At 42.1% G+C, this 23,211-nt stretch overlaps 1 protein-coding gene across 2 annotated transcripts in view; it reads left to right on the forward strand.

Annotated features, from left to right (window-relative positions):
- The first annotated feature begins 406 nt into the window (after positions 1-406).
- Positions 407-23,211, forward strand: part of GNA13 (G protein subunit alpha 13) — a 48,027-nt gene continuing 25,222 nt past the window's right edge. The window contains exons 1-2 of one of the 2 annotated variants that reach the window (XM_017855851.1): positions 407-904; positions 3,488-3,714. In XM_017855851.1, the coding sequence (XP_017711340.1) occupies positions 3,490-3,714 (225 nt within the window). In that variant the 5' untranslated portion in view covers positions 407-904; positions 3,488-3,489. Of the gene's footprint in view, positions 905-1,457; positions 1,636-3,487; positions 3,715-23,211 lie in introns of those variants that run through there. The other variant, XM_017855852.1, reaches the window with a different exon arrangement.

The raw sequence follows: 23,211 nt of genomic DNA on the forward strand, positions 1-23,211 counted from the left end.
CTCACGCCAGCTGTTCCGTTCGAATAACTTTCGAGTCCGTGGCCTCGAAATGGGTCGGGTGGGCGGTAACAGCGGGCAGCGGGCGCGCAACGCGGGAGAAAGGGCGGCTAAGTGGGAGCCCAAAGAGCCGCGTCCGGGACCTGGTCTCCGGCCTCCAGGCTCGGGCAAGCCCTTCTGCCCACAAGTAGGTTCAGACCATGAAAGGGAAACAGAAAGTTGTGCTCCCTAGCCCGGCCCACGTGACCGCGGTTCCTCATCCCTCCCCATGGGCACCCAAGCGACACATCGAGCGCGTGACTCCCCGCCCAAGGCGGGAGGTGGGGGAGCGGCCACGGCGTGCGCGCGCGCCCCCGGGAGGCAGCGGGAGCGCGCACGCTCCGGGGCCACCGCCCCTCCCGGGTCGGGTTCCCTCCCCGTCTTCACCCGCTTCCTTGGCCCGCCCTCCCAGGCCCGCCCTGCGAGTCAGTTCGCTGGTTCCCTCCGCATCCCTGGGCGGCGCTTGGCCGCCCCACCGTCGGCACTCCGCCCTCGAGCCGCGGTGCTCGAGCCGCCGCCGCCCGGAGGGGAGGTGGAGGCAGCCGGAGGGGCCGCCGAGCGGCGGGCGGCGGCGGCAAGATGGGGACTTCCTGCCGTCGCAGGTCCGTGCTGTCCGTCGTGCTTCCCCCGGGCTGCTTGCTCGACGACGGCGAGCGCCTGAGCAGAACGCAAGTCCAAGAGATCGCAAATTGCTGTCTCGGGAAAAGACTTACGTGAAGCGGCTGGTGAAGTCCTTCTGCTGGGGCGCAGCGAGAGCGGCAAGTCACCTTCCCTGAAGCAAGATTGCGGATCCATCCACCGGGCAGGATTTTCGACCAGCGGCGCGCGCCGAGGATTCCGCCCCACATCTACAGCAACGTGATCAAAGGTGCCGGGCCGGGAACGGGGGCCGGGGGTTAGGGGCCAGGGGGCTGGGGCGGCGGCGGGCCGCGGGGCGGGGCACCAGCCCTCGTCCCTCTGGTCGCGGCGGAGGACCGGGCCCGCGGCGGTTGGGCTTGTGAGTTGTGTTATGTTTTTGGTGTGCTTGTCGTGTCTCACCCTGCCCGCCCGGGATGCCCTCGCCCCCCAGGCGAGAGGATGCTCGGGGTCGCCCTGCTCTCCCTCTTGTCTCCCCGGTGGGCGTCACGGCCATTCCCCCACCCCCCACCGCGTCCTGGTCTCGCCCCCTGCGAGAGGGAAGTGGGGCGAGCTGGGTGCTGCCTCAGGGTGTGGGGAGACCTCTTCTGTCCTCCCCGCTGCGGATGAGGCAGGAAGACCCATAGCAGCCCCAGCCCCTTCACCCCCATCCCCTGCTCGGGCGATGTGGGCCGAACCTCGTTATCCCGCTGGGTGACCCGAGTCACATGGGGTCGCATGCGCTCCCAACTCCCTGTTTCCTTGGCAGTCTCCTAAGCAGGGGAGTTCTGGAACCGTCGCAATAAGGGAACTTTTTGCCCGATACTTCTTGTCAAGGGCGTAGGGTGACAGCCTCCTTTTAAGCAAGGATATGAAACTTGAGAGAGTGTCAGGTTGACCGTACTGGAGTCAGAAGAGAATGGACCCGTACAGTTAGTCTGAAAAAGTAGCGTCTGTGCTTTTTCGCCCCAGTGTCACGGTCAGGTAGGATGTTTACGTGTAATTTCTGTGCAACATGTTCCACTCTCCTTTTCGCTAAGTAACTGGGGGCTGGCGGGAAGGGAGTACCACTAGTTCTGTTGAGATGAAATGTAGTGGTAAGAAGACTGGCCTAAAAGTCATGTGGATCCTGTACAGATAGAGACAATGAATGAGTGTTGAGTTAGATAATTGGTTCTACCCTTTATTGACAGTTTTAAAGTTAAGCTTTGTTCTTAAGTGAAAAACAAGTTGTTTGTTTCTGGGCATTCAAAGAAATCAAAAAGACGGTTTTTATTTTGTCATTTGAAAGATAATTAACACTCGTGTTTCTGTGTGTCATATGTGTGCTATAGAAAAGACATTTTGGCAGAATTTAGGTGCAGAGCCTAGTACCTCAGGTGCATCTGGATTTTATTTTATCTGGGGAGCAGTTTAGGAGTTTGCTACAGATTGCAGGTCTTTTAAGCGGGATTTTGGTCAGGAGGTACATAAGGGACTTCTTCATGTCACCCCTGCTCCCCCAACCTTCCAGCGTTTGGGTAAAGGAAAAACTGCCTGAAGAGCTGGACATTGTGGAGTAATGAACTAGAGAGAATCACTAGACCACAGCCCGCTCTAGCCCTAGTGCCTCTGCAGTTAAACTATAAAGAACAGTTGTATTTATTCTACTGTAATGTTTAGCACAAAACTAATTAAGGTCTTTTTCAAGGCTGCAGACTCTGCCTTGACAGTCCTTAATTGAAGGAACCTTTGTAACCTGATGCAGCTGAACTTAAGGAATTATGTTAATGAATAGCATCAGCATGTTAACTGATTGTGAGCCAGGTAAACACCTCGTTCTTAATGTACACGGAGTTGTAAGTGTGATCTACTTGAGCATTGATTGCGAGATGATGTAAGTCGTCAGGAATCTAGTTTTTCCGAGTTGACATGAAATTTGACAGAACAGTTTTTCAGGCTGGGCGTGGTGGCTGACTCCTGCAATCCCAGCACTTTGGGAGGCCAAAGTGGGAGGATGGCTTGAGCCCAGGAGTTCCAGACCAGCTGGGCAACATAGCCAGACCTCGTCTCTATTAAAAAAACAAAAACAAACAAACAAAAAAAAACAGAAAACACCAGGTTTTCAGTTATTCAAACAGATGACTTCCTAATAGCCAAGTGACTGCTCAGATTGATCAAAGGTAATGAAAGTAGTAAATCAGTGATAATGAAAAAAGAGTTTGAACTAACCTCTGTGAGCTGGAGTCCAATTTTGTATTATTTTGCAGTTGCTCTTCCTCCCTTTTAGGGAAATTGAAGGCCATCCTGTGACTTAAACTGGATTGAAACTTGGGCTGGAAGAAGTTTTTAAATTTTGAATGTGTTCCTAGAAGACTCAATGTTGGGTTACGGTGCCGAAGGAACAAACAGAACGTGGAGCTATAATATAATAGTTGGTTCTTAGTGTTTCATAAATGAACATCTTTTAGGCTCGTAATATCTTGGTTGTATCTGTTTTCTTGTGAGCTTGGACGTTGGTCTGTGCAGCATAAGTTCTTTTTCCTTCTTGAGTTAGGTTCTTTTTTGACCACCTTCTACCCCAGAAGTTATTTTATAAATTGGAACATGTTAAAAATCCTTCAGAAAGAGGAATTGTCCTAATAGTATTTGCTTTTCAAGGCTCTAATTTTGAGACAGTGAGCAACTGTTATTTTTTTTAACCTCTGAGAAGTTACATTTCTTTTTGATGTTGGTCTTCTTTTTTGAAGATTTGGGATAATTCAGAAGTATAAGGAAATAATACTGAAATAAAAACTTATGATAATATGTAATGACTCCTCTCCATACATTTTTTTTTTCTTCTTTTTAAACAAAGGTATGAGGGTGCTGGTTGATGCTCGAGAGAAGCTTCATATTCCCTGGGGAGATAATTCAAACCAACAACATGGAGATAAGATGATGTCATTTGATACCCGGGCCCCCATGGCAGCCCAAGGAATGGTGGAAACAAGGGTTTTCTTACAATATCTTCCTGCTATAAGAGCATTATGGGCAGACAGCGGCATACAGAATGCCTATGACCGGCGTCGAGAATTTCAGCTGGTAAGAGATTTGCTCTTTTAAAACGTGTGATTTTATTTTAACAACGTTTAGTAATACAGGTTGCACATCCCTAATGCGAAAATTCGAAATGCTCTCAAATCTCAAAGTATTTGAGTTGGAGGAACAGACTGAGAGGCTAAGGGACAGACCTAATGTGTTCTAGTCTGTAATGACTACTTGTAAAAATAGTGCATAAAATTACCTTTAGGCTACATGTCTTAAGGTATATATGAAACATAAATGAATTTCTAGTTTAGACTTGAGTCCCGCTCCCAGCATATCTCATGTGTATGCAGATATTTCAAAAATCTGAAAAAATTCAAAATCCAAAACACTTCCGGTCCCAGGCATTCAGATAAGGGATGTTCAACCTGTATCTGATTTTAGCACACTTTTTTCACTGACTTCCATAATACAATGTATCTATCCAAAATTGTAGCCTCAGAAATTTGTTTTTTTGTTTTTTTGGGTTTTATTTTGAGATGGAGTCTCACTGTGTTGCCCAGGCTGGAGTGCAGTGGCGTAATCTTGGCCCACTGCAACCTCTGCCTCCAGGGTTCAAGCAACTCTCGTGCCTCAGCCTCCTGTGTAGCTGGGTCTACAGGCACATGCCACCACACCTGGCTAATTTTTGTCTTTTTAGTAGAGGCAGTTTCACCATGTTGGCCAGGCTGATCTGGAACTCCTGACCTCAAGTGATCCGCCCACTTTGACCTCCCAAATTGCTGGCATTGCACCAGGCATTTTCCCCCTTTTTCCTTAAAGGAGTACCCATAAAATACTTTGTAGCTGTTACACAACATTGAAGACAGGTTTGGGAAAAAAGTATCCAGTCCAGGTTAAAAATACAGAATACAGTTGAAACAGATTTTTAATCAAGTGTTCGGTACTTTAACTGTGAATGCTGTGATTGGGTTTTATTTGCCAAAGGCCAGAAAGATTCCAGCAGTGATAGAAATCTAGACTGTATGCCATTTGGAAGTAATTCAGATCTGAAGTGTTTTACTCTAATATGATTAAAATGGAGTCACAGTTAAAAGTAAAATTGCTGGCTGGGCGTGGTGGCTCATACCTGTAATCCCAGCACTTCGGGAGTCTGAGGCGGGTGGATCACCTGCCTGATAGCAGAAGTTTGAGACTAGCCTGGCCAACATGGTGAAATACCATCTCTACTAAAAATACAAAAATTAGCCGGGCGTGGTGGCAGGCACCTGTAATCCCAGCTACTCAGGAGGCTGAGGCAGGAGACTCACTTGAACCCAGGAAGCGAAGGTTGCGGTAAGCTGAGTTCACTCCACCGCACTCCAGCCTGGGCAACAAGAGCGAAACTCCGTCTCCAAAAAAGTAAATAAATAAACTCCTTAGGAAGTTGTTTGATGATGTCACCAACATTAATCCACATTAATGGGTATGGCTACAAGGTGATGTACAACCAGCCGTCCTTGCTGTTATTATTTGTACTTAGAAGCAGTCTTGCCTTTTAAAAGTTCTAGGAAAGTGTTCATGATAGCTTTTTATAAAACTGACACCTTAATTTTTACTATATCTGAATTATAGCTTTTATATCTGTCATTCAACTAGCATTGGATTATTTACCGTCTTGTATAGTTCTCTTCTATCATGTTTGTACCTTGTCTTTTCAAGTAATGTGTTTATTTCTGTCTCACATTGTTGTTAAAATGAATAGCTGCCAGTATTGCATGTTGAAAATGATGAATTTAACTTGACAAATGACCTCCATCCAATTCCCAGATTTCTGGTTAGTTTTGTCCTTTGATGAATGTTTCTTACTTTATTTTTGGTAGACTTGCTTGCATGAGTTCTTCCATATACCCCTTCCCATCACCCATCACCCTACCTCCTGTTTTTCGTTTTTTTGTTCTTTTGTGTTTTTTTTGAGACAGAGTTTTGCTTTTGTTGCCCAGGCTGGAGTGCAGTGGCGCAATCTTGGCTCATCTCCGTCTCCCAGGTTCAAGCGATTCTCCTGCCTCAGCCTCCTGAGTAGCTGAGATTACAAGCATGCGCCACCACACCTGGCTAATTTTGTATTTTTGGTAGAGACGGTGTTTCTCCATGGTAGTCAAGCTGGTCTCAATCTCCTGACCTCAGGTGATCCACCTGCCTCGCCCTCCCAAAGTGTTGAGGTTACAGGTGTGAGCCACTGTTCCTGGCCATCTACCTCCTGTTTTTAAGTGCTGCTTAATCTCCTTTCTTCTTAGTTCATTTTCTCAACAAACCACACAATTTCAACTGTTTTCTCAGGCTCTATTCATCCTTCCAGGTCAGAGAAGAAACATTCATCTGTAATAAGCATACAGTGCATATGGATTAAATGAATAAATGAAGAACTGCATACCTGAAAGTTCTCTGTGGGCAAGTTCCATATTTGCCCTAAGTCCGTTTAATTAAAATTGGGTTTCATGGACAGTTTTTCAATTTGGAAGCTTACGTCTAACTGTCTAACATCAGAACTATCATGTCATCATCGTTGAGAAAGCATCCCTAAGTATATCTTTGTGATTAAGAACGAATAGGTAAAACCACTCAGGATGAGGACCTGCTTGTTGTTGACTTGAGCCACTTGATGCTTAAGGAGCAAAGAAGTCCTCAAAGATGAGGAAAGTTCCAGAAATACTTTTTTCCATGGTGAAAAGTAGAGACAAGAAAAGAGGAACAGAGCAAGATCTAATTTTAAACTTCTGGAGGACAGAGATTCTTTTTTCCTGAGTCTATGTTCAGCGTTGTTTTTTGTTTCTTTGCTTTTGTTTTTTAAGAGACAAGGTCTCACTGTTGCCTAGGCTGGAGTGCACTGTTGTGATCATAGCTCACTGTAGACTCAACTCCTGGGCTCAAGTGATTCTCCGGCTTCAGTCTCCCAAGTAGCTCGGACTACAGGTGTGTGCCGCCACACCCAGCTAATTTTTTAAAAACTTTTTGTAGAGGTAGGGTCTTGCTATGTTGCCAGTGCTGGTCTTGGACTGCTGACCTCAAGCAGCCCTCCTGCCCTGGCTTCCCAAAATGTTGGGATTACAGGTGTGAGCCACTGTGCATGGCTTCAGCATTGTTAATAGCACCTGACACATATAGATGCTCCATTATTATGTTGACTTAGTGGCTCTTAAACCCTTGGATGTGCTGTGGTGCTTGGCATAGTGTCAGGCACTGAGAAGGCACTGGCTTACTTAAAATTTTCCTCAAAGTCATCATCAATTCCATCTACTCATCTACATGCAGCAGCTCCCCAAGTTCTGATTTTTCTATCTCTGTAACATGTCTTGTATTCATTCCCTCCATGTTATTGTCCTGCTTCCTCTTGCTTGGACTCCAAGGCAGTCTTGTTCAAACACAGCATTGCTTTGCTTAGAAAGCTTTGGTGGCTCGCCATTGCCTCCAGAACAGAGTTCAGCTTCTTTGTGTGAGTCCAGACTCTAGCTAGCTTACCTGTGATTCCACCAATGTATTTCATTAGGCCACTGGACATACTCTGTAATCTCTTGATTCCCACATACCCTAATTTTTTGCTTCTATAGCTCTCGTCATGCGTAGTCCCTTGCCAGAATTATTCTTGACCCTGTCTGTTATTAGGTCTTGCCCTTCACTTAATGCAGTGATAATCACACTCATTGTGGCCCACGGACCCAGTGGACTGGAATGCTTGTTAAAACAAACAAGTAGATGCTCAGACTTCATACCTGAGGATCTGATTCTGGATTCTGGGATGGGACCCAGTGATCTGTATTTTTAGCAAATAACCACAGGTGATTTGGATGAATTTGCCCCATGCCGCCTCCCTTTCCCCAGGACCAGTGCCTTAGGGGCTATGTCTCCTTCCTTGAAACATCTCCAGTCTTCCTGGCTAGAATGGAGATCTCTGTGTCCTTTGCTTTCCCTAGCATGCTTGCTTCTGTCACTCCTCACGGTACCCATTATGTGTGTTAGAGTTACAACTTTCATGTGTAGCTGTCAATCATGTAGACGTCCTTTGGTATGCCTTGTCTTTTTCTCTCCCACTAGCATAGTGCCTGACACTTTTATTTCCTCCTTTTTCAGACATTCTTAATTACAGAGGTCTTCTAAAAAAGTAAAATGTCTGTAATCCCAGCTCTTTGGGAGGCTGAGGCAGGCAGATCACTTGAGGTCAGGAGTTGGAAACCAGCCTGGCTGACATGGTGAAACCCCATTTCTACCAAAAAAGAAAAGAAAACAAAACAAAATTAGCCAGGCGTGGTGGCATGTACCTGTAGTCCTAGCTACTCAGGAGGCTGAGGCACAAGAATCGCTTGAACTCAGGAGGTGGAGGTTGCAGTGTTGGGGATCATGCTAATGCACTCCAACTTGAGCGTCAGAGTGAGACCCTGTCTCAAAAAAATAAAAATGTAAAAATATATAATATAATTTAATTCTACATTAAGTTCCTTTTGGCAAATATAGATTATTTCTGTAACCATTTCCTAATTTTCTAGGAAATGGAAAGTTCTTATATAATTATAATTTTATTTGGGGGGGTTTGGAATGTGTTTTGTTATGTTTAGCAACATATTTTGAATTTTGGTTAGGAAAGGTAAACAGAAGAAATAGGAGAGGTTAGCAGATAAAGTAACTAAAATTAAAACTAACCTTTTCATTTCACCTAATGATTTGATTATTAAACTTATTAATGAAAATTAAAAACTGACATGTTTTAAGGCTCTACATGACTTAACATTTTGCTTAAGATGAACAACTGCCCTTTAATCAATTTTCGGGACAAGGGATAGGGTATTGATAACACAGCTTAGGTTTTTAGCAGGCTACTCATTTATTAGTAATAACTTTGGGTGTAAACATGAATGTTTTTCTTTCTAAGTTCCCAAAGGCAAACATTTCCTTTTTTGGTTAGTTCCATTATGGGTCAGCTAAATAGCTTACTGTAGAAAAGAAAAATACAAGATTCGCATTCTTGTTATAACTAGGTACCTTTCTAGTTATTATAAATTAGCACATTGAGGATAATATATTGTAAGAAGTGGTCTCTTTTAGTACTGAAAGATTTAAAATACTCTACTTCGGCTGTACGTTCAGTATGCCTGCCACTGCACTTTTGAGTTACCCTGTTTTAGGAAACCTTCTCATGTGACAATAACTAGATAGTTTGGTAACTCAGATGAATAAAGAGATGGGAGTCAGGGGTTGGCTGGATGATACAATTGGAGATACAGATGAAAACTAACAAAATGGCTAGGAGTCATTTCCAACTAATTTTTTTGTTTAATTTGTATTCGCTTATTGAGAAGTATAAGCAACACTGGTTACGTAGGACTGGACAGAGTGTGTGACAGTGGGAGGAACATCCCACAGCTTCCTACTTTCTGTAAACAATTTAACATTGTCAGCATTAATACAGCTTCCTGTAATGGCCAGTCTGTCTTTGCAATTCCTGAAACCAAACTGTTTTTGCTAATCATGGTACCTTCAGTTAGACTTAATTCTTTTCTTTTTTGTGCCTGATGTTATTCTTCTTGAAGCCCATAAGGTAGTGTATTCATTAACACAGAGATTTACTCACTCAATCTGTGTAACAAGGTAACCATTTAGCTCCGTGACTGGCATGTAAAAAGCTGAGGTCCAACTAAGTATTCTAGAAACTTCAGTTTCAGCTAATTTTTTAAAAAATGTATTTGCACTGCAGCGTGTGTTTGAAATATAATACAATCAAGAGTCATTTGAAGCTCCTGTAGTCCCAGCTACTGGAGAGGCAGGAGGATTGCTTGAGCTCAAGAATTCAAGTCCAATGTGGGCAACATAGTGAGGACAGCCCCCCCTTAAAAAAAAAAGAATCAGTCATTTATTTATAAATTAATGCGAATTTGGATTTGCTTTAAATAGTAAAGAATTGCTACTTTCAGTTGTAAAATATTATGTTTCTTTTAGATGATTGGTCCATTTTCTCTATAAGTATAGTGAAGCAAGGACTTTGAGTTGCTAAAAACCTATTGGGTATCTTTTGGTTCTAGGGTTAGTGTTAAATGTTTCATCCCATATAAAATAAAGATTATATATAACATTAGAGATAGAAGAGGTTTTTATCTTACTTTATTAATAGTTTTTAGAGACAGAGTCTCACTCTGTTAAACAGGCTGAAGTGCAAGTGGTGTGATCATAGTTCCCTGTAACCTTAGAACTCAAGTGTTCCTCCTGTCTCAGCCTCCTAAAGTGCTGGGATTACAGTAGTGAGCCACCTCACCCAGCCAGAGATAGTAGAGATTTTAAAGTTGAGTTTAATTTCCTTGTGATGACATTGATCAGATGTCAGAGTGGTTACATTTTATCCAAATCTTGTAAACCTGGAGCTTTATGTTTATTTACGTTAAACACAAAGGTTTTTTTTTTCTTTTTAATTTCTTTTTTTAAATTTCCGTCAGTTCCTTTAAGTGTACACTTATAGTTTTAATACAACTGTGAGGTGTGTGTGCATGCACACATAGGTGATATCATTTGATGTATTCTATTATGTTGAAATTTTCATGTTTGCATTTTTTTGGGTGAAAACTTGTCAGGCTGTAGGATGTCTGGGTTCTTGGTCCTAAAGGGGAATTGGAAAATACTTGCTGCTTTCTATATTACCTTTTATTGCTAAACAAAGCTAGTGGCACAGTAATTTATGATTCTCTGAAAATGTTTATTAAACAACTAAGAGGTGGAACAAGTAAATAGTTTTGTTATGAAAAGTAGACTTTAGTTTCAGAACTCTTTGCCTAGAGTGTGAACCTAACCCAGGAAAAAGGTTTGTGAGCTTACTTTAAAGAAAAGCATAATGACCAAAGGACTCCTCGGATTGAATGTTCCCTGCTCATCTTTCACAGATATGCAGCAGCCAAGCAAGTTGGGGTGTCCAGTCCTGTTAGCCCAAAACAGGTGCCAGTTTCTTTCTTCAGAAAATTAATTCAGGCTGAGAATTGCTTGAGGCCAAGAATTCCAGAACAGCCTGGCCAACATAGCAAGATCCTGTCTCTACGAATAATTCTAAAAATTAGCCAGGCGCAGTGGCACGTGCCTGTAGTCCCACCTACTTGGGAGGTTGAGAGAAGGAGATCACTTGAGCCCAGGAATTTGAGGTTGCAGTGAGCTATGATTGCACCACTGCACTCCAGCCTGGCCGACAGTGAGATCCTGTCTCAAAAATAAATAAAAATAAAATTCATAGTGCTGATAATTATAATAATTGTTTAATATAATAACTGTTTAATACCTTATGTTTTATAACATTTGCTTTGCGCTTTTCAAAGCCCTATCACATTCATGATCATATAGTCCTATATTTAAAAAGGAGACAGAATCCTGGAGTGTCAGGTCCCCCAAAAAAAGAGCAAAACAAGATATACTGTTATGCCCATTTCACAGATTAAAAAATGGAGACTCAGAAAGATTCCTTGAGATGCTTCAATTCACAGACCTAGTAAATAATAATAGAATAGACACTGCAGTCCCAATCTGCTGACTCCTAGTCCACAGCTCTGGCCACCAAACCATTTTACTGACACTCGGACATGGCATCTGTGGAGCATTCTTCTTGTCTTTCATTCCCAACTTCTTCTGACCACCACCCATACATACAAATAATTAACACTCCCCTATTCTAGCACATTATTTAAGTGTGTGTAAGGTTTTATTTAAGAGTATTTTTATATCCTGAACTTTCCTAATATCCTTGTACCATTTCTTCTTTATTATAGTAATGATATAAGTAATCTTAAGCGATGTTTAATACTAAATTTACTAACTCTGAATGGTACATTTTATCCTAATCACTATTCAGCTTGGTAAAGGTTCAGTTTGAATCTTTACCTCCTTGAAAACTAACTGTAATAGTGATTCTCAACTGATGTTTCATCAGCGGACACAGGTTTTTTTTTTTTTTTTTTTTTTTTCCCCCCAGACAGAGCCTTGCTGTGTTGCCCAGGCTGGAGTGCAGTGGCATGATCCCAGCTCATTGCATCTTCCAATTCCCAGGTTCAAGCCCTGACCCAGCCTCCTGATTAATTGGGACTACAGGTGTGCACCACCACACCCAGCTAATTTTTGTATTTTTAGTAGAGATGGGGTTTCACCGTGTTGGCCAGGTTGGTCTCGAATTCCTGACCTCAGGTGATCTGCATGTCTCAGCCTCCCAAAGTGCTGGGATTACAGGCATGAGCCACCGTGCCTGTCTGAACACAGTTTTTAATGTATTCTGAAAAATAGAAGTTTAGTGGCAACCAGTTAGCTGAAAGAGATTGCCAACCTTTTTCTAGGATATTGCCATTTGGAAATTAGTGCCTGTCTTATATGTAATTGGTCAGATTTGAGTTTGTTTTAGAAAAGAGGACACCATAACATTTTTTTTTTTTTTGAGATGGAGTCTCACTCTGTTGCCTGCATTGGAGTGCAGTGGCATGATCGTGGCTCACTGAAACCTCCACCTCCCAGGCTCAAGCAATTCTCCTGCCTCAGCCTCCCGAGTAGCTGGGATTACAGGTATGGGCCACCATGCCTGGCTATTTTTTGTATTTTTAGTAGAGACAGGGTTTCACCATGTTGGCCAGGCTGTTCTCGAACTCCTGACCTCAAGTGATCTGCCCGCCTTAGCCTCCCAAAGTGTTGGGATTACAGGCGTGAGCCACCACGCCCGGCCTATTGTTAACTTTTTGTGAACTCCTTTGAAATGCTTCCCATGTAATCATGTCACAGTTTTCATACTGCCTATGAGCACTTGAGACTGCAATTTGTCACAAAGTTTTTTCTTCTTTTTCCTTTTTTTAGGAGATGGGGTTTTGCCAGGTTGCCCAGGCTGGTCTTGAATTCCTGGGTTCAATTAATTCTCCCACCTCAGCCTCCCAAAGTGCTGGGACTACAGGCGTGAGTCACCACCATGCCTGGCTTGTCACAAATTTTTGTTCCAGTTAAAAGTGACCTAATTTTTTTTTTTAAGTGTGTATTTCTGGAAATTAGAAGTGATTTTTATTTCCCTGCTTGAAAGTATTTCGTTTTTCCCTAGCTATGTAGTATTCACCTTTGACTATATTGTGAACCTATCTTGTTTGCAAGATGCCTTTTATTCAAAAGAACTTGTTATGGCCACATTAGCAGAGCATAGAATGAGCTGATATGGATCAAGAAAATAGTTTTGTTTTGGAAACTGAACTTGAGTGCACTTGGCCAAAGTACTGATCTGTTGGGTTGATGGTAGCTGTTTATCTTAATCTTCCAAATGTAATCACTCTTCTTTTGGCAAAATGAGTTGAAAGTAGTTTTCTTTTCTACTTTTGACACAGGGTCTTGCTCTGTTCCCCAGGCCTGTGTGCAGTGGCACAGCCATGGCTTACTGTATGTAGCCTTGACCTCCCCAGCTCAAGCAATCTTCCCACCTCAGTCTCCTGAGTAGTTGAGATTACCGGCACATACTACCACACTCGGCTAGTTTTTTTGTTATTTTCAGAAACAAGGTCTCACTATGTTGACCAGGGTGGCCTTTCCCCGGCCTCAAATGATCCTCCCATCTTGGCCTCCTAAAGTGGGGGGATTTCAGGCGTGAGCCAGTGTGCCCAGCCTCGAAAGGATTTTTAAATCCCTTCAGTGGGTAAACTTTTTCATCCCCATCTACTCTGCAGTAGATCCAGAATACTTCAGTGGAAGTCTTTGTTGATTTTTGTTTGTTTTTTGTTCTTGTTTTAATTTTTTATCAATCCTGGCCTATAGATATTTTTGTTTTTTAATCTAAGTAGTACAATCTCTGTGCTTGGTTGTGCTGTGACTTTTTATAAGCTTTTATCTTCCATACAAATTAAAAAATAAACATGTTTTGTTGAAGCATAGTGGCTCACATCTGTAATCTCAGCACTTTGGGAGGCTGAGGTGAGCAGATTGCTTGAGTCCAGAAGTTTGAGACCAGCCTGGGCAACATGCCAAAACCCTGTCTCTACAAAATAACACAAAAATTAGTCCAGCATGGTGGTGCACACCTGTGGTCCCAGCTACTCGGGGGTCTGAAACAAGAGGACCACTTGAGCCTGGGAGGCAGAGTTGCAGTGACCTAAGATTTGCACCGCTGCACTCCAGCCTGAAAGACACAGCAAGACCTTGTCTCAAAAAAAAAAAAAAAAGTAATAAACATGTTCAAACTTAATGATTTTATATATTGCAAAACATTTTTACATTTGGTTTCATGTGATGGCCTTAAGATTGGATTTGGCTTTGTGCTGTGCTGTGGGATAACGTGGAGTAAGGCAGCAGCCAGAGTTCCTGTTCTGGCTGCCACTCACTGTGTGAGCTCAGGCAAGTCCCTCGGCCTCTGAATTTCTAATTCTGCAACTGTAAAATGAGGATGATCTATTATTAGGGGCCTACTATTATTATTGTGATGAGGACATGAGATCACCCATGTAAAGCCCCACAGTACCTATATTGTATTAACCATATTATTAACATTATTGATATACTAATGGTCTTTATGCACCTAAGTAGCTTCATAGAAAAATAAAGCACTGTAAACTTTGATTTGATTTACTCTCTAAACCTGATTACCAATATAAAAAATTCTGAATAATGTAGAATATATTACTTGTGTTTTCTTACTAGATTGTATGTTGTCTGTAGGACCACATGTTGAAAAGAGATTTGAGGTTTTCCTTGTTACATTTGTTCTTTTTTTTTTTTTGAGATGGAGTCTCGCTCTGTTGCCCAGGCTGGAATGCAGTGGTGTAGTCTTGGCTCACTGCAACCTCCTTCTCCCAGATTCAAGTGATTCTCCTGCCTTGGCCTCCCAAGTAGCTGGGACTACAGGCCCGCGCCACCATGCCTGGCTAATTTTTGTATTTTTAGTAGAGATGGGGTTTCACTGTGTTGGCCAGGCTGGTCTGGAACTCCTGACCTCAATTGAGTTGCCCACTTCGGCCTCCCAAAGTGTTGGGATTATCGGCTTTACTGCGCCTGGCCACCTTGTTATGTTAGTTCTTGTTGCCTAGTGATACCGCTGTGCTTGAGTTTTAGATCAAAAACTTATGATGTGGTTCTTCATTTTTTTTTTTTTTTTGAGATGGAGTTTCACTCTTGTTACCCAGGCTGGAGTGTAGTGGCGCGATCTTGGCTCACGGCAACCTCTGCCTCCCGGGTTCAAGCAGTTCTCCTGCCTCAGGCTCCCGAGTAGCTGGGATTACAGGCATGTGCCACCATGCCTGGCTAATTTTGTATTTTTAGTAGAGACAGGGTTTCTCCATTTTGGTCATGCTGGTCTTGAATTCCTGACCTCAGGTTACCTACCTGCTTTGGCCTCCCTAAGTGAGGGGATTACAGGCCACCACAGCTGGCTGGTTCTTCATTTTTTCACAGTGCCTTTTTAAACAAGTGAAAACATTTTACAAACAATAGGTCTATATTTTTATGGCTAGTCCTTGTGTGTCTTTGTAAATGTAAAAACATACAACTCTAAAGAATCAAATGTCATTTGAAAATAATAGACTGTTATATAGATGGTTGGTGAAACTAACCAGTATTGATCCTTCTCATTATCACGATGAGATTTGTAGCCAGAATTATTTGATTGTTTGGAGAATGTGTTCCTGAAATGCCTCAGATGTACCAGAGTGAGACAAGTCATTTATCTTCCTGCTGGAGGCATGGGGAGATAACCAGTGGCTCAGGTGCAAAGTGCTCACCACTCCCACTGAATGTGCTGCTTTCGTCCCCTCTTCCTTCACCTTTGTCTCTGAGGTGCTCCCCACACCTCTTCCACATGCACACACAGACATACTCTTTCCCTTTCTGTCATTTCTCTGCCCTGTGACTTGGCAGAGGCGTTGAGAGTACTTAGTTAAAGAGGGTGTTAGAGCTTCATTTCCAAGGTAAAAAAATTCATATGTTCACAAAATACAAAATTTTTTTTTTTTTTTTTTTTTTTAGATTCCATGTTTTTTGTGAGATCTCAGCACTTCTATTTTGTATAAAACCAACTAAAAAGTTAGTCTGGAGGATATCTACTTTTTCTCAGGGAGCAAAATTAGCAAATTTCAAATTTGCTCCTCTCAAGGAAAAAAATACTGAATTTAGCATTTAAAAACAAAACTCTTCTATACCACCTCCCTCTCCCCAAAAATCATAAAACAATGCCATTGGGTTCTTTGAGCCAAGGCAGCTATATTTAGCTTGTAAATAGGCCATTTCTTTTCTCTTTAAACTCTTCTGGAAAGGTTAAAGAAAAAGAGCTGAAATAATGAATAATTGAGGTGAGAGACTTTCACTTTCCTTTTCAACATCTTGGTTACTGTTTTCTTAGTCTCTGGGTAACTTTAAAAAATTTTTTTTCTGCTAAATAGGATGAATTGGCTCAGAAATTATATAGAAAATCAGATATATCATCTTGTGATTTTTATTTAAGCATCATGATGTGAAATGTGGTTGTGTCTTTTCATTGATATTAAATAAAAGAAACATTTATGGAAGCTACTAGCAATGAGCAGCTGCCCCAGAATTTCCATGTTGCTAGAGAGTTGCTCACAAGTTATTGCCTGGCCAGCTCTGCTACAGTAAGCCTAACACATGAGAGAATGTACAGGAGTATACTTGAGAAAGATAAAGTTGCTATTCAACTATTAAGATGGTCTCTAAATTTTTAATGGGTTTTTAAAAACCTAAATTATTGGCTAGGTGGGGTGGCTCATGCCTGTAATCCCAGCACTTTGGGAGGCCAAGGCAGGCAGATCACAATGTCAGGAGAGCGAGACCATCCTGGCCAACAGGGTGAAACCCGTCTGTACTAAAAACACAAAAATTAGCTGGGCATGGTGGCATGTGCTTTGTAATCCCAGCTGTAATCCCAGCTCAGGGAGGCTGAGGCTTGAACCAGGGAGTCGGAGGTTGCAGTGAGCGGAGGTCGCGCCACAGGCTCTCTAGCCTGGTGACAGAGCAAGACTGTTTCTCAAAAACAACAAACAAACCCTGAATAATACTGTATGTTTACAAAGTTGCAAATACTGTTTATCCTAATTGCAAATTTTAAAAAGAAAATATGATTTATCCAATTCAGTTAAAAATATTGTAATACAAATGATTTGCTATTTTTAACTGTTACCAGCTTGCCACATTTACTGTTAAACTATTTGCCACAGCTTCAAACATGGTAGGGACTTTAAACTGTTGCCATAAAGATAATATACATTTCAGCTCTAGACTAGAACAAGGAGAATTATACTTGCTTCCATTTTGTCTTGACTTTTCCAATTATGGTATGTTATGATTAAATGTTGCAACCAATTTTAAAGTTGGTGCTATAGTTTAATAGTTTAGTAAGAGAACCAAGGTTCCCCTTGTTGTATAGTATTTTGCACAGTTGGCCTTAAATATATCTTTTTTTTTTGAAAAAGAGTATTTTATTAAGCTTCATTTTGTAGAAACACTTTTTCTGATAAGAATATGTTCATGTGATATTTTTGTATGTAATTATAGTTTATTCTATATGGAAAGTAAATAGCGAATGTAAAAAGTGATGAGGACAAGAAAGCCCTAGGTAGTGAATTACAGGAAATGTGTTATTCTGAAACAGGTCTGGTAACAGTTCACTGTTAGCTTTCAGCAGCCATGCAGTCACATGTTACTGAACACCTATAAATGAGTCAGTTACCTTTTTGTGGGCTAGGTGTTTGCTAATGAACCAAATGAAAGTAATCTCTGCATTGATCTTAGATGCTAGTCAGAGTAATGAAATATGCACACAAATATGTAATTACACACGTGGTAAATGCTCTGAAGGAAAAGAAACAATGAGAGACTAGGAGGATAGTCTGAGGAGGCAACATTTAGGTGAAGATCCCATGGATGAGAAAGTCCTCCAGGAAAGGAGGGGGAAGAATGCTCCAGGCAGAATGAGCACCGTCTGCACAGTTGGAAAAAAACTTACTGCCGGTCAGAAAACGTGATCCAGGCCAGGAGGGAGGAGCAAGTGAGGGAGAACTGAGGTGGAGGAGGCAGGCAGCAGCCTGTGACTGCCAGGCCTTGTAGCCCATGTTGAGGAGTTTGAGGTTTCTCTGCCTTGGGAAGCCACCGAAGGATTTTAAGCAGGATCACTCAGGCTGCTGTGTGGAAATTAGAGGGGAGTGAGGGAGAGCCTTTGCACCAGGTACTGTTTTTGGTTCTAACCAGTTCCAGAGTTAGGAGACTGTTGCAGAGCAAGCAGCTTGTTGTCAGGTGGTGGCCATAGAGATAAGAGAAGAAAATGGATTCAGGATATACTTTGTAGGGAAAATCATTGGAATCTGATAGATTGGATGTGGGGTAGGGGAGAAAGGCATATATTAAGAGTGACTCAAGTTTCTGGTTTTATCAACTAGGTGGATATTGGTGCTATTTACTCAAATCACAGGATCATGGGAGAATGATATTTGAGGGGGATGATTAAGAGTTTAGTTTGGGCTATAGGCAGTCCCTGATTTACTGTGGTTTGACTTATGATTTTGTTTTACTTTATGGTGGTGCAAATGCAACACACATTTAGTATAAACTGTACTTCAGGTACCCACACAACCATTATGTTTTTCACTTTCGGTATAGTATTCAGTAAACGTTGTGAGATATTCAACACTTTATTATAAAATAAGCTTTGTGCTAGATGATTTTGCCCAGCCATCAGCTGATGTGAGTGTTCCGAGCATGTTTAAGGGAGGTTAGGCTAAGCTGTGATGCTTGGTGGGTTAGATATATTAAATGTATTTTTGGGCCAGGCACGGTGGCTCACGCCTGTAATCCCAACACATTGGGAGGCCGAGGTGGGGAGGTTGCTTGAACTCAAGAACTCGAGACCAGCCTCACCAACATGGTGAGAACTGCCCCCGCCTGACACCGTCTCTACTAAAATTACAAAAAAAAGTTGGGTATATGGTGGTATATGCATGTGATCCCAGCTACTCACAGCTGAGGTGGGAGGATCCCTTGAGCCCAGGAGGTTGAGGCTGCAGTGAGCCATGATTATGCCACTGTGACTCAAGCCTGGGTGACAAAGCGAGACCCTGTCTCTAAAAATAAATGGGTTTCTTTTCTTTTTTTTTTTTTTTTTTTTGAGATGGTGTCTCGCTCTGTCACCCAGGCTGGAGTGCAATGGCGCAATCTCGGCTCACTGCAACCTCTGCCTACCTGCTTCAAACGGTTCTCCTACCTCAGCCTCCCAAGTAGCTGAGATTACAGGTGCATGCCACCAGGCCCGGTGAATTTTTGTATTTTTGGTAGAGACGGGGTTTTCCCATATTGGCCAGGCTGGTCTCGAACTCCTGACCTTGTGATCTGTCCACCTCAGCCTCCCAAAGTGATTACAGGCATGAGCCACTGCATCCAGCCATAAATGTGTTTTTGACTTACGATGTTTTCATCTTAAGTGATGGGTTTGTTGGGGCATAACCCCATCAGAAGTCAACGAGCTTAAGTACTAGGTTGAGATCTCTGTGAGATATCTGGGTGGAGATAACCAGGTAGACAGCTTGATACATGAGTCTTGAATCCAGAACAGTTTGGGGCTAGAGATAGAAATTCAGGAGGTGTTTGTATCTAGGAGGTGTTTGAAGTCTGTGAAACAATTACTGAGTATAATTTTTCTGATATGATTACTCAGGGAAAGGGTGTAAAAAGAGATGAGGACTCATTGTAGAGTCTTCTTTTCATTTTAGTAGAGGCCGGATCTCGCCATGTTGCCTAGGCTGATCTTGAACTCCTGGGCTCAAGCAATCTGCCTGTCTTGGCCTCCCAATGTGTTGGGATTACAAGCGTGAGCCACCGTACTCAGTCTGACAGTAGAGTCTTGAGAAACCTCCACATCTTTTGAGAATGTTCAGAGGAGGAGATCCTAGCAGAAATGGCCAGAAAGGTAGGAGAAATTTAGGAGCATGTCATGTCATGGAAGCCAGGAAAGTGTTTCAAGAAGAAAAAAGTGGTCAGCAGTGTCCTGTGCTGGTGAGAGGTCTAGGAAGAATGACATGTGCATTGATGTTTGGCACAGGAAAGTTGCATATGCTGACTGGCAGCAGGTGCCCTGCTGAGGGACATGCCAGCCTAGAAGGACTTAAAAGGAGAGAGAGGCGAGGAAGTGGAGAAGATTCAATTGAAGTCAAGCAGACTGTTCCCTTGTCCCTTTTACGGTACTTTCAACCCTCTGGCTTAGTAACTTGTGGTTTTCTGATCTTTTAAAGTTTGACAGGACATTGTATTTATATTAACCAGTTTATTTGAATTACAATCTCAGAAGTATTAAATATTCATAAGATTGTTAATCTGTTAGGTCAGGCAAATACAGAAGAGTTTTTCACTTTGTACTTGATTATTTTATTTATGATCATTTCCAATTTAGGGTAATAACCTGATCAGTTATATACATGGCACTCATTCATTCTTCAGCAAACATGTGCTGAATACCTGCCCCTGGTATGGTCTTGGCCCAGACTAGGCAGGCCCTAGCAACCCAAGTGAACTGCCTGTCTGGCTGCCTTAATGGGGGCTCCCAATCTAGTGGGGAGCAAATGAAATGGTCAATGCGATCATATACTGCACTTTTGCAGCTGTTCTGCCAAGAGTGTGCAGAATTACTCTTTATTAACCTAAAAAATACCTAAGAGAGCATGTAGTCGAGTTCTGTTCATGTTGTATATAGAGCATAGGGCCACACAGGTGAGGGACACATAGAGGCTAACGTCACAGCTAGTTTTATTTATTTATTTATATATTTATTTATTTATTTGGGACAGAGTCCCACTCTTTCACCCAGGCTGGAGTGCAGTGGCACGATGTACGCTCACTCCAACCTCTGCCTGCCAGATTCAAGCGATTCTTACGCCTCAGCTTCCTGAGTAGCTAGGACTACAGGCATGCACCACAACACCCACCTAATTTTTGTAGTTTTAATAGAGACGGGGTTTTGCCATGTTGGCCAGGCTAGTCTCGAACTCCTGGCCTCAAACAGTCCACCCGTCTTGGTCTCCCAAAGTGCTGGGATTACAGGTGTGAGCCACCGTGCCTGGCCCAGCTAGTTTTAGTGATAGAGCCAAGATTCAGACTCCGGGTTGTAGGGTTCCAAAGCTCAAGTCTGATACTCCGCTGCCTTGCTTTATTGCTTCCTTAGTAACAAAATTAACCAGATCGGGACTTAGAAACAGGAGCTGATGTGCCATTATACATGTTGAGCTAATTTTCACATTCACCAGCTTTTGAAAATATTTAGAAGTTGAACTGCTTTGCTGCCTGACTGGTTGAAGAATAAGGATGGGAAGGTATTTAGTGCTCCTTATAGGCTGTGTGGAAATTTTCTGCTGGAGAGAGTTTGGTTGGGATAATGATTGAACTCTAAACTGGGAATAAAGTCATCTGGGTTTTCCTTGCACCTGTTTTGTGATCATATGCATAGAATTACTTTATTAATTAGTGTTGATTATTGTGTAATGTTGACTTACAGGGTATTTTTTAGCACACCATCACAGAGCAGAATTTTCCATCTGGAGTACATTCACGAGGACTTCAGGGTATTATGAAGCGCTCTTATAGGCCCTTCTGTTTAGATACTAGGGGAATTGAAACTGCATTTGGGAAGTATGTCCTGTGTTGGAAAGCAGCATATTCTTTTTTCTTTTTAATAATTGAAGTCATTTCTTTTTGGGAATCAAAAAATTTTTTTACAGTGAAGGGTTCTAGTTCTGACAAAGCTAAGTATTTCTTGCTATGCTGATGGGATTATATATGATTGGCCCTTTTCAAAAAGGTATTTTAACCTTGAGGGATTTTTCAAGGCTTAGAACTCTGAAGCTTTGTTATCATTATGTGAAAACTCAAGAGTAGGAAAGTGGTTTGTCTGTTCTGAGGGAATGACTTACAGGCTCCAGAACCTAAATTAGCTTTTTTTTTTTTTAAGTTTAAAATTTTAAAACGACATGGTTTCTTGTAAAATATCCAGCTAGCCACTATCCTACCACCTCAGGACATCTCCGCTGACATTTTGGTGTATTTCCTTCCAGTATTTGAATACAATATTGGTTGTTGAGATAAGCTTGTTTGTACTTTCTGTACAACTTTATATCCTGTTAATTTAATGTTGCAACATTAGCATTTCCTGGAGGAGGTGATTTTCTTAGAGGAACAGCAAGGCATTTTTTAGAAATAGATGTGGATTTCTTATTTAAATGGCAAATTCTTCCCTGTATATATATGTATTTTTTTAGCTACCAGAAGATAGTGGTGCTAAATGGTAACGTGGAACAAATACGGCTTTAATATGACCATGTTGCTACCTGATTGATCAGCAATGTATATAATATCAGAGCTGACCCATTTGTGCAGTATTAAACTCCTTTCTCACATTTACAATTTGTACTTAATTTTGTTAAGTACCGTGGCTCATACCTGTAAACCCAGCACTTTGGGAGGCCAAGGCGGGCCGATCATCTGAAGTCAGGAGTTGGGAGACCAGCCTGACAAACATGGAGAAACCCCATTTCTACTAAAAATACAAAATTAGCTGGGCGTGGTGGTGCATGCCTGTAATCCCAGGTGCTCAGGAGGCTGAGGCAGGAGAATCACTAGAACCAGGGAAGGCGGAGGTTGCAGTGAGCCAAGATCGTGCCGTTGTACTCCAGCCTGGGCAACAAGAGCAAAACTCCGTCTCAAAAAAATAAAATAAAATAAATACTGAACATACAACTATAACATTTTTCTCTGTTTCTCCACGATGAAGCATTTTAGTAAGGTCCTTTTTTTGTGACTTCTGTAGTAGGAGAATTACGAAACTGCATTGTACATTTGTGTTAACATTTGATAGGAGTGTGGAAATACTCCTAGAACACTTGGATTATTAAGATTATTAGCCTTGGGCCAGGCATGGTGGCTCACACCTGTAATTCCAGCACTTTGGGAGGCCAAGGCGGGAGGACCACAAGGTCAGGAGATCGAGACCATCCTGGCTAACACAGTGAAACCCTGTCTCTACTAAAAATACAAAAAATCAGCCAGGCATGGTGGCGGGCGTCTGTAGTCCCAGCTACTCCACAGGCTGAGGCAGGAGAATGGCATGAACCTGGGAGGCAGAGCTTGCAATGAACTGAGATAGCACCACTGCACTCCAGCCTGGGCAACAGAACAAGACTCCATCGCAAAATTTAAAAAAAAAAAGATTATTAGCCTTAAATTATTTTGGTGATAAAGCCAACACAAAAACTTGATATAAAGAGGAAATTATTAATTTGTGATCAGCAACAAGAAAAAGTCAGTTTCTAGAATAAAGTAATAAGTTCTTTCCAAAAAAAACTTATTTCATGTGCAGTAATTTATTTTGTAGCGTATATGCAAGAAAACATTGAAATAACTTAATGAGATAAAGGTAGTATTCTACTCATGCTATTGTAGACTGTCTTACATTGGTCTGAAAAGATACTTAATTTGAAAAAGAAATTTTCAAATATTGGGATGATTTATGATGTAACTAATTTTAGTTCTTTTGGATTTTTTTTTTTTTTTTTTTTTTTT

Source organism: Rhinopithecus bieti, unplaced genomic scaffold (assembly GCF_001698545.2).
Source record: "Rhinopithecus bieti isolate Rb0 unplaced genomic scaffold, ASM169854v2 scaffold_39870, whole genome shotgun sequence".
NCBI classification, from domain to species: Eukaryota; Metazoa; Chordata; class Mammalia; order Primates; family Cercopithecidae; genus Rhinopithecus; species Rhinopithecus bieti.